This window comes from Rhinichthys klamathensis, unplaced genomic scaffold, assembly GCF_029890125.1.
Source record: "Rhinichthys klamathensis goyatoka isolate OS25496 unplaced genomic scaffold, OSU_Roscu_1.1 h1tg000027l_1, whole genome shotgun sequence".
Classification (NCBI taxonomy): Eukaryota; Metazoa; Chordata; class Actinopteri; order Cypriniformes; family Leuciscidae; genus Rhinichthys; species Rhinichthys klamathensis.
The window spans coordinates 918,783-931,478 of NW_026606577.1; the positions used below are offsets into that span (position 1 = coordinate 918,783).

Consider the following 12,696-nt stretch of genomic DNA (forward strand, 5'->3'; position numbering starts at 1 on the left):
TTCAGGCAATGGGCTGTCTGCTCTATAAAATCTGTTTCTTCACATTGCCCTTTGGTGAGAGTCAGGTGGCCATTTGTGATGGCAACTTCACCATTCCAGACAATTCCCGCTACTCACAGGACATGCACCGTCTCATCCGTAAGTATCTGTCTGTCGCTGCTCGCGTCTCGCACCAGGTGTGTTTCCGTCTCACCACTGGCTCAGTATGGCTGTGGGTCTCACTTGAAAGGGCCAAAACTGAAATTTTATCATCATTTATTTACCCTCAAGTCCTTTCTTTCTTCTGTGGAACACAAATGGGGAATATTCAAAGAAAATCCTAGTCATTAATTAAAGGTTATGGAAGTTACAACGTAGCTTTGTGTGAAGAACAGAGCAAAATGTAAGTCAAAATACACTAAATATATTCCCTTCTTTTGTAGATATTTAAAATCAAAAACATGGCAACATTGATGTCAATCAAATCAAAAATAATGGTGTCAACACGCCATTTTATTGTCTATATGGCTACGTTCAGACTGTCAGTCCAAATCTGATCAGATTTAGCAAGTGTGAACGGCAAAAAATCACAAGAAATAACATTTTTACAAATCCATTTCGAGCTACATGCATATGTGGTTTGAAATCCTATTCAATCGCATAGCTGAAAATCAGTTTCAGTCTGACTGATCTAATCAGATTTCGCGTAGTATGTGACTTTCTCACGCTGCGTAAAACGTAAGCGTCAGACGTTGTTATAGGAACATGCTGAAAGTTGCTGCAGAAACAAGGTTATGTTGTTGCAAAGTGCTGGACGAGCAGAAAATAACAATATTACGGAGACATGTTTTGAGGCCGACGGAGACGACGGCATGAAATAAAGCGGCACACATCAGCCTCCTACGTTTCTGCCTCTGCCCCAGAAGACGCACATTGTCATGTTGTAAATAAGACAACATCTGTATTGCAAAGCCCTCTATGTTTCGCGTGATGGTGTTGTTTTTGGCATATGCCTAGCAATGCAATGGTATTGCCATAGCAACCGATGCAGATATTCCCGAAAACGAAAGAGCGGCATAGACATATTAATCCGATCTGAAAGGTTGCTATACACAATGTGGACGTCAATCATTTTAGATCAGATTCCAATAGGAAACAGATTTGGAATGAAAGTGTGAACTTAGCATAAGAGAGTCCATTTTAGAGCTTTAATGAAGTGAAAATTTAAATACAGGTCAGGAACAGTTCACCAAAATTTTTGAATTCTGTTGTCAATTACTCACCCTCATGTCGTTCCAAACCTGTATGACTTTTTTTCTTCTAATAAACATCAAAAATATATATTTTTTAAAGATTGTTGGTAACCAAACAGTTTCGGTTCCCATTGACTTACTTTGTATTTTTTGTCCACACAATGGAAGTCATTGGGAGCCAGATAAGAGAGTAAGATATGATCATGTTGTTCCAAACCTGTATGAGTAATTTTTTTGGGTGAACTATTCATTTAAATTTGTCTGTTGCTCACACAAAGCTATCACTGACTTTAGTGGTTAGTCATTTAGGATCTTGACATTTCATTACATGGAAAAGATTGGAATGGATTTAAAAAAAAAAAAAACCTACTCCTTTTGTGTTTTATGGATGTACAAATGGGTTTTGATAGTGAGTAAATGATGAAGACTTTCTAATTTTTGGATGTGCTATTCCTTCAACTAATTCTATTTATGAACGCTTATACCGATCATCCACTCTCCTCTTTTTTTCCTTTGTCACGTTGTGACACTCTCTCTTCCTCCCACTCTCCCTCCTCTTTACCTCTCTTTGTGGTGGTGATTTTATCAGGGTACATGCTGGAACCAGACCCTGAAAAGAGGCCTGACATTTATCAGGTGTCCTATTTTGCTTTCAAACTGGGCCGGCGGGACTGCCCTGTCCAAAACGTCAAGGTTAGTCTCTTTCCTTCCTCTCCTCCAGGGTTACTCTCGGCCTGTTGTTGGGTCAGCACTTTTACCTCTGGGATCAGTTGTTGGATTGGGTGCTTGTGTGCGTCAGCCTGCAGGAATGCCTGAAATCTTAAAAACAAAACTAATCTGAAATATGTCCCCCTAGAATTCTCCCATTCCTGCTAAACTTCCTGAGCCAATCAGAGCGAGCGAAGCAGCCGCGAAGAAGAGCCAAACGCAGACTAAGGCGAGGTACGTGTCCAGAGGCTTCATAGTGCTTTATGGTCGGTAAATTTGACCTGGTCTCATTTGTCTCTGTTTTTGTCCCGTAGACTTACAGACCCCATTCCCACCACTGAAACTTCCATCACCCCACGCCAGCGGCCCAAAGCAGCACAATCCCAGTCTCAGGCACTAGGAGGCATCCTGCCCATCCAGCCTGCTGCCCTGACGCCACGCAAGAGAGCCAACTTACCCGCCGGAGCCGCCCAGCCAATAGGTACAAATATGATGAAATATTCATCACAGTTCTCTGTGTATAAGCACAAAATAAGCTTAAGGCAAATAGTAGTTTTAACATGAACATAAAATCCCATTCACAAAATACTTACTATTCAGAACGTGAAGGAGAATGTTGAGCTGGGTGATGTTGAGAAGTCCTATTGTCGTGCAGTGTTTAGATATAGCCAACAGAAGCAGAGAAAATAATGGGCTATATGCACGCATAACTTCCTCGTTTGACGCAAGGATGTTCGTGCGTTTCCGGTTGGGGAGATTTAAAGCGGAGGAAAACCGAGGAAAACGGGATTATGGCAGAGTCTTCAAAATTTACTGTCCTCTCGTCTTTGAAACGAAACTTTAATACGTTTAGATGTAATTTTATATATAGTTATGTTTATTTAATATAATAAACACAGAAGCATAAACAAAATGAGGAGTGTCTGTTTTGTCTGTTTTTGTGACTAACGTTTCTTTAGTATAGCAATAGAGTATAAAAACCAATATAAATTCTCGGTATAGCATTGGACTCTACGATCGGCGGAAGTAATCGAGCATCCTTAGACCTTCACCGGAAATACCGCCGTGCATAGAGCCCATTACATTTTGAGGATTTTGTAAAAAAAAAAAAAAAATCTTTGACAACATTAATATTTATAATATATATTTTTGTTATAAACAAATTTATAATAAACATACATTAAATACTTATAAATATTACATGTATAACATTTTAAATATATAACTTAAATGTTAAATATATATATATATATATATATATATATATATATATATATATACACTCACCTAAAGGATTATTAGGAACACCTGTTCAATTTCTCATTAATGCAATTATCTAATCAACCAATCACATGGCAGTTGCTTCAATGCATTTAGGGGTGTGGTCCTGGTCAAGACAATCTCCTGAACTCCAAACTGAATGTCAGAATGGTAAAGAAAGGTGATTTAAGCAATTTTGAGCGGGGCATGGTTGTTGGTGCCAGACGGGCCGGTCTGAGTATTTCACAATCTGCTCAGTTACTGGGATTTTCACGCACAACCATTTCTAGGGTTTACAAAGAATGGTGTGAAAGGGAAAAACATCCAGTATGCGGCAGTCCTGTCGGCGAAAATGCCTTGTTGATGCTAGAGGTCAGAGGAGAATGGGCCGACTGATTCAAGCTGATAGAAGAGCAACTTTGACTGAAATAACCACTCGTTACAACCGAGGTATGCAGCAAAGCATTTGTGAAGCCACAACACGCACAACCTTGAGGCGGATGGGCTACAACAGCAGAAGACCCCACCGGGTACCACTCATCTCCACTACAAATAGGAAAAAGAGGCTACAATTTGCAAGAGCTCACCAAAATTGGACAGTTGAAGACTGGAAAAATGTTGCCTGGTCTGATGAGTCTCGATTTCTGTTGAGACATTCAGATGGCAGAGTCAGAATTTGGCGTAAACAGAATGAGAACATGGATCCATCATGCCTTGTTACCACTGTGCAGGCTGGTGGTGGTGGTGTAATGGTGTGGGGGATGTTTTCTTGGCACACTTTAGGCCCCTTAGTGCCAATTGGGCATCATTTAAATGCCACGGCCTACCTGAGCATTGTTTCTGACCATGTCCATCCCTTTATGGCCACCATGTACCCATCCTCTGATGGCTACTTCCAGCAGGATAATGCACCATGTCACAAAGCTCGAATCATTTCAAATTGGTTTCTTGAACATGACAATAAGTTCACTGTACTAAAATGGCCCCCACAGTCACCAGATCTCAACCCAATAGAGCATCTTTGGGATGTGGTGGAACGGGAGCTTCGTGCCCTGGATGTGCATCCCACAAATCTCCATCAACTGCAAGATGCTATCCTATCAATATGGGCCAACATTTCTAAAGAATGCTTTCAGCACCTTGTTGAATCAATGCCACGTAGAATTAAGGCAGTTCTGAAGGCAAAAGCGGATCAAACACAGTATTAGTATGGTGTTCCTAATAATCCTTTAGGTGAGTGTGTATATATGTATATATATATATATCTTTAATAAAATATTTAGTTTATTGTAGTTTTTATTAGTGTCGTTTAGAGATGCACCGATTGATCGGCTGGTGACCGGAATCGGCCGATTTTCACGTGATCGGCCATGATCGGCGACCGGCCGGTCAGTCTGACATGCCGATTTTATACAGGTCAAATGCACTCTGGCGCCGCATGATTAACATCGCGCAACATCAGCATCACACGTGCACACGGAACACACATGTAGGAAACCTCGTGAATTACGACCGTTTCACACCGCAAGCGTGAGCAGCGGGTTTTTTTTTTCTTCGGCGTGCATGTTAATCAATGAGTGCATTCACACCGGGAGCCGGAGCAGCGCGTGAGCGTCAAGCAGGAGCGTCGCGTGAGCAACAGTGAAGCGCTGGATTCAGCGCCGAGTCTATTTTGCTCGCGCTCAATTAAAGTGAAAGCATACTTTTGATGGACAAAATAAATATGATTTCACCCCAAAAGTGCCCAAAATGCACAGAATTTGCACGTCTGGTGTGTTTTAACAAGAACTGAAGTAGCCAGGCTATGTCAGAAAAGAAAATTAAGACTCAAAAATATTTATAGAAAATAACTTGTTTTTATTCCAAATCGTTTCCCTGCTCATGCTCCACTTGTCCTGTTTAGCCTGGCTGGACATGTGTCAGAGAGAAAAACTGTTTGAGAAATATAACTTGCCATTGATGTACAAGTGATTGCAATAGGCCTGTGTGTGTGTGTGTGTGTGTGTGTGTGTGTGTGTGTGTGTGTGTGTGTGTGTGTGTTGAGAAATATATACTGCAAGGGTAGGCTATATTTATTTTATTTTTATTTGTTATTTATATATTATTTTATTGCCATTACCTGTTTTCATACAGAAGTTTAGTTTGCTAAATATATCAATTTTTTTTAGTTGGATATTGGATGTGAAAAGGAAATGGTTCTTCATAGCACTGCACTTTAGATGTGTGTGGATTTCCCACACCAGGAGTAATTTATATAGTCCTATTTTATAGCGATTATCTGTTAAAAAAATGTTCTATGCAAAATGTTCTATTAAAGAGAAGATAGAAAATAAATATTTGTGTGTGCTGTAAAGTGGTTTAAAAAAAGGAAATCGGAATCGGCTAAAATCGGTATCGGCAGGTCAAACTCAAGAAAAATCGGAAATCGGAATCGGCCTAGAAAATTGTAATCGGTGCATCTCTAGTGTCGTTATTAATTTAACATTAACATAACATTTTATCATTATCTTTATAAAAATACATATATTGACATACAGCAAAATGCACCCACATCTATCCAATAACTCCACACAATTGTTCTCTGTTTCCCAGCTGTCAGTGTGAACTTGGCTCAGCCAGCGGCAGCTCTTCAGTCTCAAAAAGCCCTGGCATCTCCAGCCCCTCAGCATAAAACGGTGAGTGTCTTTACTCTCTGTATTTCACTTCACTAATCCAATCCCACAATACACAGCTCTTTTTAATGGCATAATACATTATAAAAGAATGTTAGAAATTAGTATGTCATTGTTACAAATAACAAGAAAGCAGGTTTGAAGGAACTGAGATGAAATGGAGGAAAATAGCTACCGTAATTCCTCAAATAAAGACCGGGGCCTTTATTTACCTGAACTGTAGCCGGCTTTTATTTGAAGCAGGCTTTTATTAGAGGCAGGCCTTTATTTCTAATTCGCGATCCCCGCCCGCCCGCCAGCCAAGTTTCCATGGTGACGCGTCATGCTTGGCACGTGTTCACCACAGCTAAAATAGCGCTGTATGACAGATGTAGCTCTTTTATTTCTAAATATTAACAAACTTGCTTACCATGTCATCAACTATCTTCTATTCTGACTCTCAAATCCGTGTAAGTGAGTTTGTTTTGTCGTTTAAAACCCTTTATAAATTATCTTGATCTGTAACGTGAGATGGGCACCGCAGTTCAGAGATTCCTGTCTGTTGGATTTGTTACGTTACAGCGCGTGAATTCTTCAGTTTCTCCCGAAATACATGAAAGTAAGTGGCCGGTGAACTGGGAGAAGAATAGAGTAAACTTTATAGTTACTTACACTGTGTATCTGATATGAATAAAACACGTCGCCAAATATATTTGAATGGATTGTTATTGCTGCTTCCATAGACACCATTGTGTATTTTACAAACTATAAATTTATTGTTTTGCTATAAATCATATCTATTTAAATGTCTGAAACCTAAAATAAACATGTGGTTAAAAACACTGAATAGTTGTGATATGACAACCGCTGAGCGAGTCCGTCTTTGAGTGTACACTAATTTTTCCCCGGCCTTAATTTGAGACCGGCCTTTATTTGTCCGCGTTGACCACGCCCCCGGCCACTATCAGAGGCCCGGCGTTTATTTGAATACCGGTCTTTATTTGAGGAATTACGGTATGTAATGTTATTCTATTTGAACTTTATTACATTTAATTCCATGGAAGAATGTGTAATTTCTGTGCATCTAATGTCACCAAGTATGACTGCAAAAATGTCTGATTTCCAAAAGGTTTTGTGAACATTATTTCCATCTTTCGTTTGTAGGACAAACATATAGCCCTGCCTCAAACTCACGCTATTGGTTGTGAGAGATGGCAGAGATGCCAATCTTATTGCATGTGTTTTCTAATCTATTTATTGGTTTGAAGTCCTACGAAAGCAGTAGAAAGTAGTGAAGTTTGGATAAAAAGAAATAAGAGTCGGATCTATATGACGTCTTTCCTTGGCATCACATCATTTAATTCATTTCAATGACTATTCCAGCCGGTAGATTGCATGCATTAAATGAAACCTACAGTCTGGGGTGTGAAGGTCACATTTACAGTTTGCATCATGGTATAGTTGTCTGGTGCGTGTCTTTGTGCCAGCCCGTGCAGCCGATCTCCATCACAGCAGCGGCTGCAGCAGGAGGAGGGGGCGTTCCAGTAGCAGCGGGTAACCCTGCGCCTCCGAAAGCTGTAGCCACTCCTCCTCCATCCAGTCCTGCGCCGCCCACCGCACCGGCACGGAGCGCCCGTCGTAAGCAGGCGCCAGTGGCTCAGCAGCAGCCCATGCCCGTCCAGCCCACTACCACTCAGCCGGCTAGTGCCCCGCTTCCAGCACAGGCAGAGCCCACTGTCCAGCAGCCAGCGCCTCAATCCCAGATCAGCCCAGAGAACGCAGAGGAGAGGGTAATCACCTCCATCCTGTGCATGCTGTCCTGTCCTGTCCTGTCAAAGAGCTGGCAGACTCACTCTCACTGTTGAAGCACCTCATTCATCATCCATTGTTTTGCATCCATCCATCCCTGGTTAGATGGTTTTGATTGTTTGTGTGACGGATGTTTGCTTGTTTTGGTTTATTTGCTCTAAAAAGTGTCTGAAGACTGTGACAGACAATGTTTTTGTTAAAACAATACGTTTTGATGAAGTTAAAATCAAATGGTGTTTATGCTTCATTTACTCTGCATTCAAATCTGATTTGTTTGTAATGAAAATGAATGATGAAATCAGCCATTTGTTCAGACAGTGTAGTAAATATCGTGTGTAATAAGATGTTTAAATGTAATTTATTCCTGTGATGGCAAAGCTGAATTTTCAGAAGCCATTTCTCCAGTCACATGATCCTTCAGAAATCATTCTTATATGCTGAGTTTGTGCTCAAGAAACATTTATTATTATTATCAAAGTTGAAAACAGTTGCTGCTTAATATTTTTGTTGTGGAAACTGTGATACTTTTTCCAGTTTAAAGGAACAGCATTTATTTGAAATATAAATCTTTTGTAACATTAAAAATGTCTTTACTGTCATTTTTGGTCAATCTAATGCAAAACAACAAAAAAAGTCTTACAGACAACAAGCTTTTGAATGGTAGTATCGCTCTAATAGTACATGTAAATGAGTACATTTTTCAATATCAAACCACAAAGAGATGTGATTTCGGATTGAGTTTATAAAATATATATTTTTTCTACTACTACAAATGATTTTGAGTCTGATACGTCAAATTCTACTACCTGTCTGAATTTTATTTATCTTGCTATAGATAAGTCATTTTGGAAGTCATCTGTTTATATTTTTATTTTATATCTGTATTCACTGACGCCTGATCAATCACCTTTTCATTTTGTTTTTAACTTTTTAACCATTTCGCTGCATTTAAATTTAATTTGCATGTCACACTCTAATTTCTCTGTATTTTATGAGTTCTTAGTTGCTTCATCCTCCTGTCTTTTCATCTTCTCCTCAGCCTGTGGTCCCTGGCCTGTCTCAGACTCCTCCATCGTCCCCGAGGACGGCCCAGAAGGCGGGGCACAGGCGCATCCAGAGTGATGTCACACACAGTGCTATGTTCGGAGTGCCGGTCAGCCAGTCCACTCAGCAGCTGCAGGCGGCCACAGCAGAAGCCAGCCTTAATAAGTCAAAGTGAGAAATCAAACCTATAAATATAGAATTGAAGCCCTTCGCAATGTGACACTGCCATTATACAGCCTACATAATCAAGAAGTGTTCTGTCACCTTCGAACCTACTTAAACTAACATATGAACACTTCTTTCATTGTTCGGGCACAATTAGGTCAGCCAGTGCCACCCCTTCCAACTCTCCCCAGTCCTCCCAGCAGAGTGTGTACCAGCCTGCCCAGCAAGGCAGCGTTTCTGTCCCCCAAGCTCCTGCTTCAGCCGCTAGCCTGACAAGCCCCCCGGTCCAGCCTACCTGGAATCCCTTCGGAGACGACAATTTCTCCAAACTCACGGCTGAGGACCTGCTCAACAAAGACTTCACCAAGCTAGCTGATGGTAACTTTGCTTGTTCACACACTTTGCAGAATGCAGTTATCAATGTTTTGAGGCTACATCTACATTAGCCTTCTGATAGATTCATCCAAAAACGCTCTCCGTCCACATTTTCCAAAAGTTTTTTGTACACACTGAAATGTCAAAAAATGGCAAAATCCTGTTACTGTGCATGCGTAAAACGTAAGAAAAACTCACTGAGATGATACTGAGAGACCAAACATAACACATTTCTTATGGTGTTCTTTTGGCACAATCATTTTATTAGCAAAATATCCCACCATTTACTGGTGCATCCAGTTTGCACTCAGTCGCCATTCTATGGTCTAAAATGCAATTGCTCTTATTTTTTGCATAGTACATTTTCTGTCATCTTTGCAAGAATGTAATGAAGATTGTACAAAGTAACATTTATCTTTAACAACACTGTGAAAGTGAATAGCACAGAGCAGACACAAACCAGTGTAAACAGAGATATCTATCTGTGCAATATGCATGACTAAACATGCTTCATCGGTTTCAAATACCATTTTCCGATTTATCCACTTGGGAGAGTTTCTTAAAAAAAAAGTGTTTTCAAATGGAGCCAGATTTAGTGTGGATGTAGCCAAATTGTTTTTGCTGTTTGCAGAACCTGTTGAACCTCTGATTGCTGCTACTGAGAGTCTTATTCCCGACCTGGAGGCTGCAGAACCTGCTCCTCCACCACCTCCCGGTAGGTGTACCATCAGCCCTAATCTGATGTTCCACTCTTAAAGATATTTGAGTGAATTGAACTCGCATAGCAAAAATGAATCACTGCAAATCGTCCCTAATCCACTGCAAATCCCCTTAATAGTGGCATCCTTGCTTTTTTGTTCCATACATGTGAGAGTGCCAGTCCCTCTCTTTATTTCGATACCATTCCTGGCCTCCTTCGCTAAATGTCAACACATGCTCAGTATATCTAGAGGAATTCAAACTGGTCTTCAGAATCAGCAGGAGACTCCTATTAAGATGAAACACTCCAGTACGATGTGCCCTTTGAATCGCATCCCTCCACTTACCTCAGAATCCCTGCTGAGCTGCTTGTCAGTGTCTGTGTGCTGCTTCTATTCACGCCGATGCTTAGCATTTAATGACTCCCGTTGATGTCAAGCTCTTCTTGACTAACTTATGTTTCTTTCTCTGCTCTCATACAGCTGAAAGACCTACTGACATTCTGGGCTTGGAACCGGGAGCTGGTTTTCTAGCTGTGCCAGGTAATGCAGGCCCATGCCAGCTGTACTCACCTTAGTACTCATTACACACATGCAGTTGTCACAATACCAAATTCCTATTCTGTTGAAGGTTTGTGATGCACAATAACATTTTTGATACCAAAGCGAAGACTATTGTACTATTGAACAATATTTGTATTTTAATAATAATATTAACAAATTAATCCTGACACACAGTCTTTAGGCAATTCTAGTCATTTTTTAAATAAACTCTCAATAGTACATTTAAAGAACAAAGAAATGAAAAGCAATATAATAAATGCGGAACAAAGAAATGCATTATAATTATAGGAAGCTGCTTGAGCTTTATTAGATATCATAAAAAAATATTAACTATTCAAGTAAAGTAAAAAAAAAAAAAAAAAAAAAAAAAAAATTGCTGTAGTCTTCACTGCAAGATTATTTGATACTTAATACTGATTGGATGCTGTTAACTGAAAAACTGCTGTAGTTTCTTTTGGTTTATCTTTATACTGAACTTTGTGTTTTTTTTTATTTTTTTTATTTAAGGTAAGCCAAATACGCTTACATTAATACCTTGCCAAAATGGTCATTTTAACAAAAGAAGGTAATTTAAGCATATATGCATACAAGCAGAGGCATCATGCCCAGTACGGAGACGAGTCTGGTCATAGGTCTGTGCAGCGGACTTATCTAGTTCTGGTTCTTGTGGTCTTTGCTGAGGATCTGTGCCGATGGCTGTCGTGTCGACGAGGCCTTCACAGGGGATTGTCTAGTTGACAGAAACTCTGCTGACCTTCAGGGCTGCGTTTTGGTCGTGTCTAGGTGCAGGGTCAACATCTGATCTGGATACGGACCGGATACGGCTGACAACGGTAATCTCGGGATAAACAGAGAGACTAATATTAGCGTAGATCATTCTTATGATGAAACAAGTACATCGGCTGTTATGGGAAGGAAGTGCTCCCCGTTTGGCCTAATTTATCCAGCCTAACAATCCTTTAACAGGTGTGAATTACAGAAATGTGATAATGTGTTGTGTATGCCAGGCTAAAGAGAGTGTTTGGTAGGGTTGGGTACCGAAACTCGGTGCCAATAGGGAACCGGTTCCGACGTAAACGGTAGTAACCAGACCGAATAAGAACGAAAATTTCGGTGCCTGATTTCGGTGCCTAACTTCATTATGCACACACGCACACACACACACACACACACAAGGTCTCTCGCTCTCTCCCTCTCCGCCGTGCGTGTGCTACACAGTTTGGAGCACAGTTTCCTCTTCCTCGCATGCGCGCTCTTTCTCGCAAGGTTTGGCTGCATTTCACGTGTAAAATTACGTGTCAGAACGCCCTCTGGGTGTGCCGATAGTCTGAATCCCATATAGAATCAAGCCAATTCATTGGCTGATGGCGCGGGCGCCGCATCGACGCACTTACGTCGTCATATGTTGGCGCGCGCGCGCCATCTGCTCCTCTGATTTCTCTGCCGAAAAAGGAAGCTGGTCGGCAGCGCGAGGAGCTTGGCGGCGTCCCGTTCCCTTTTGAGAGATATGTTACACCAGTAACCAGAGATGTTCTCTTTCATAGGTTTACTCAACGCTGCGTAGCTAAGAAGCAGTGGATTTGTAGGCTGCCGTATCACGTGCCGTTTGAACTGACGCGCTACAGCGATCTGTCACATTTCAAAGAGCCAAAACGTTATTTATTGTGTGAATCTCGTAAAAATATTGACAGAATCTGACAGCTGTGGATTTGTTCCATATCAAAAGTAACCTTCTCTGTCTTGTCTGTCGGTGTCAGTGTCCTCTTTGTCCGCGATTTTTCTGTGTGAAAAGGGTCATTTGCGTGAGTCTCACGGTCAATGCGTGAGAGTTGGCAGCTCTGCCTGCTAGTAATCTCTATTAATCTCCAGTATTATTACATTGTTTGATACAATATTGTTTCATTTGATATTATGTAAATATTAATTTTTATTTTATATTGGTTTTATTATTACCATATGCTACTTGTAATTATATGGTTTAAAGATTTAAGTTAATATTGTGTCCAGTTTGGCCCTGTAAATTAAAGGGTATTATTTTTTGATAAAGTGTGTGCGGTTTCATTTTCTTAAGTACCGATTTAAGAACCGTTTAAGCACCGGAACCGTTTAAAAAATACCGAGTAGGTACTGGTATCGGATAAAACCCAAACGATACCCAACCCTAGTGTTTGGGTGCTAAATAGGTAAAGG

At 40.6% G+C, this 12,696-nt stretch overlaps 1 protein-coding gene across 5 annotated transcripts in view; it reads left to right on the forward strand.

Moving 5' to 3' along the window:
* The window catches only part of aak1b (AP2 associated kinase 1b), a 41,274-nt gene that overhangs the window by 14,056 nt on the left and 14,522 nt on the right, over positions 1-12,696 (forward strand). For 4 of the 5 annotated variants that reach the window (XM_056243793.1, XM_056243800.1, XM_056243789.1 and 1 more), the window contains exons 7-16: positions 6-138; positions 1,822-1,925; positions 2,089-2,174; positions 2,255-2,421; positions 5,793-5,875; positions 7,339-7,641; positions 8,700-8,875; positions 9,027-9,247; positions 9,876-9,963; positions 10,433-10,485. In XM_056243793.1, coding sequence (XP_056099768.1) covers positions 6-138; positions 1,822-1,925; positions 2,089-2,174; positions 2,255-2,421; positions 5,793-5,875; positions 7,339-7,641; positions 8,700-8,875; positions 9,027-9,247; positions 9,876-9,963; positions 10,433-10,485 — 1,414 coding nt within the window. The remainder of the gene's footprint in view (positions 1-5; positions 139-1,821; positions 1,926-2,088; positions 2,175-2,254; positions 2,422-5,792; positions 5,876-7,338; positions 7,642-8,699; positions 8,876-9,026; positions 9,248-9,875; positions 9,964-10,432; positions 10,486-12,696) is intronic. The other variant, XM_056243808.1, reaches the window with a different exon arrangement.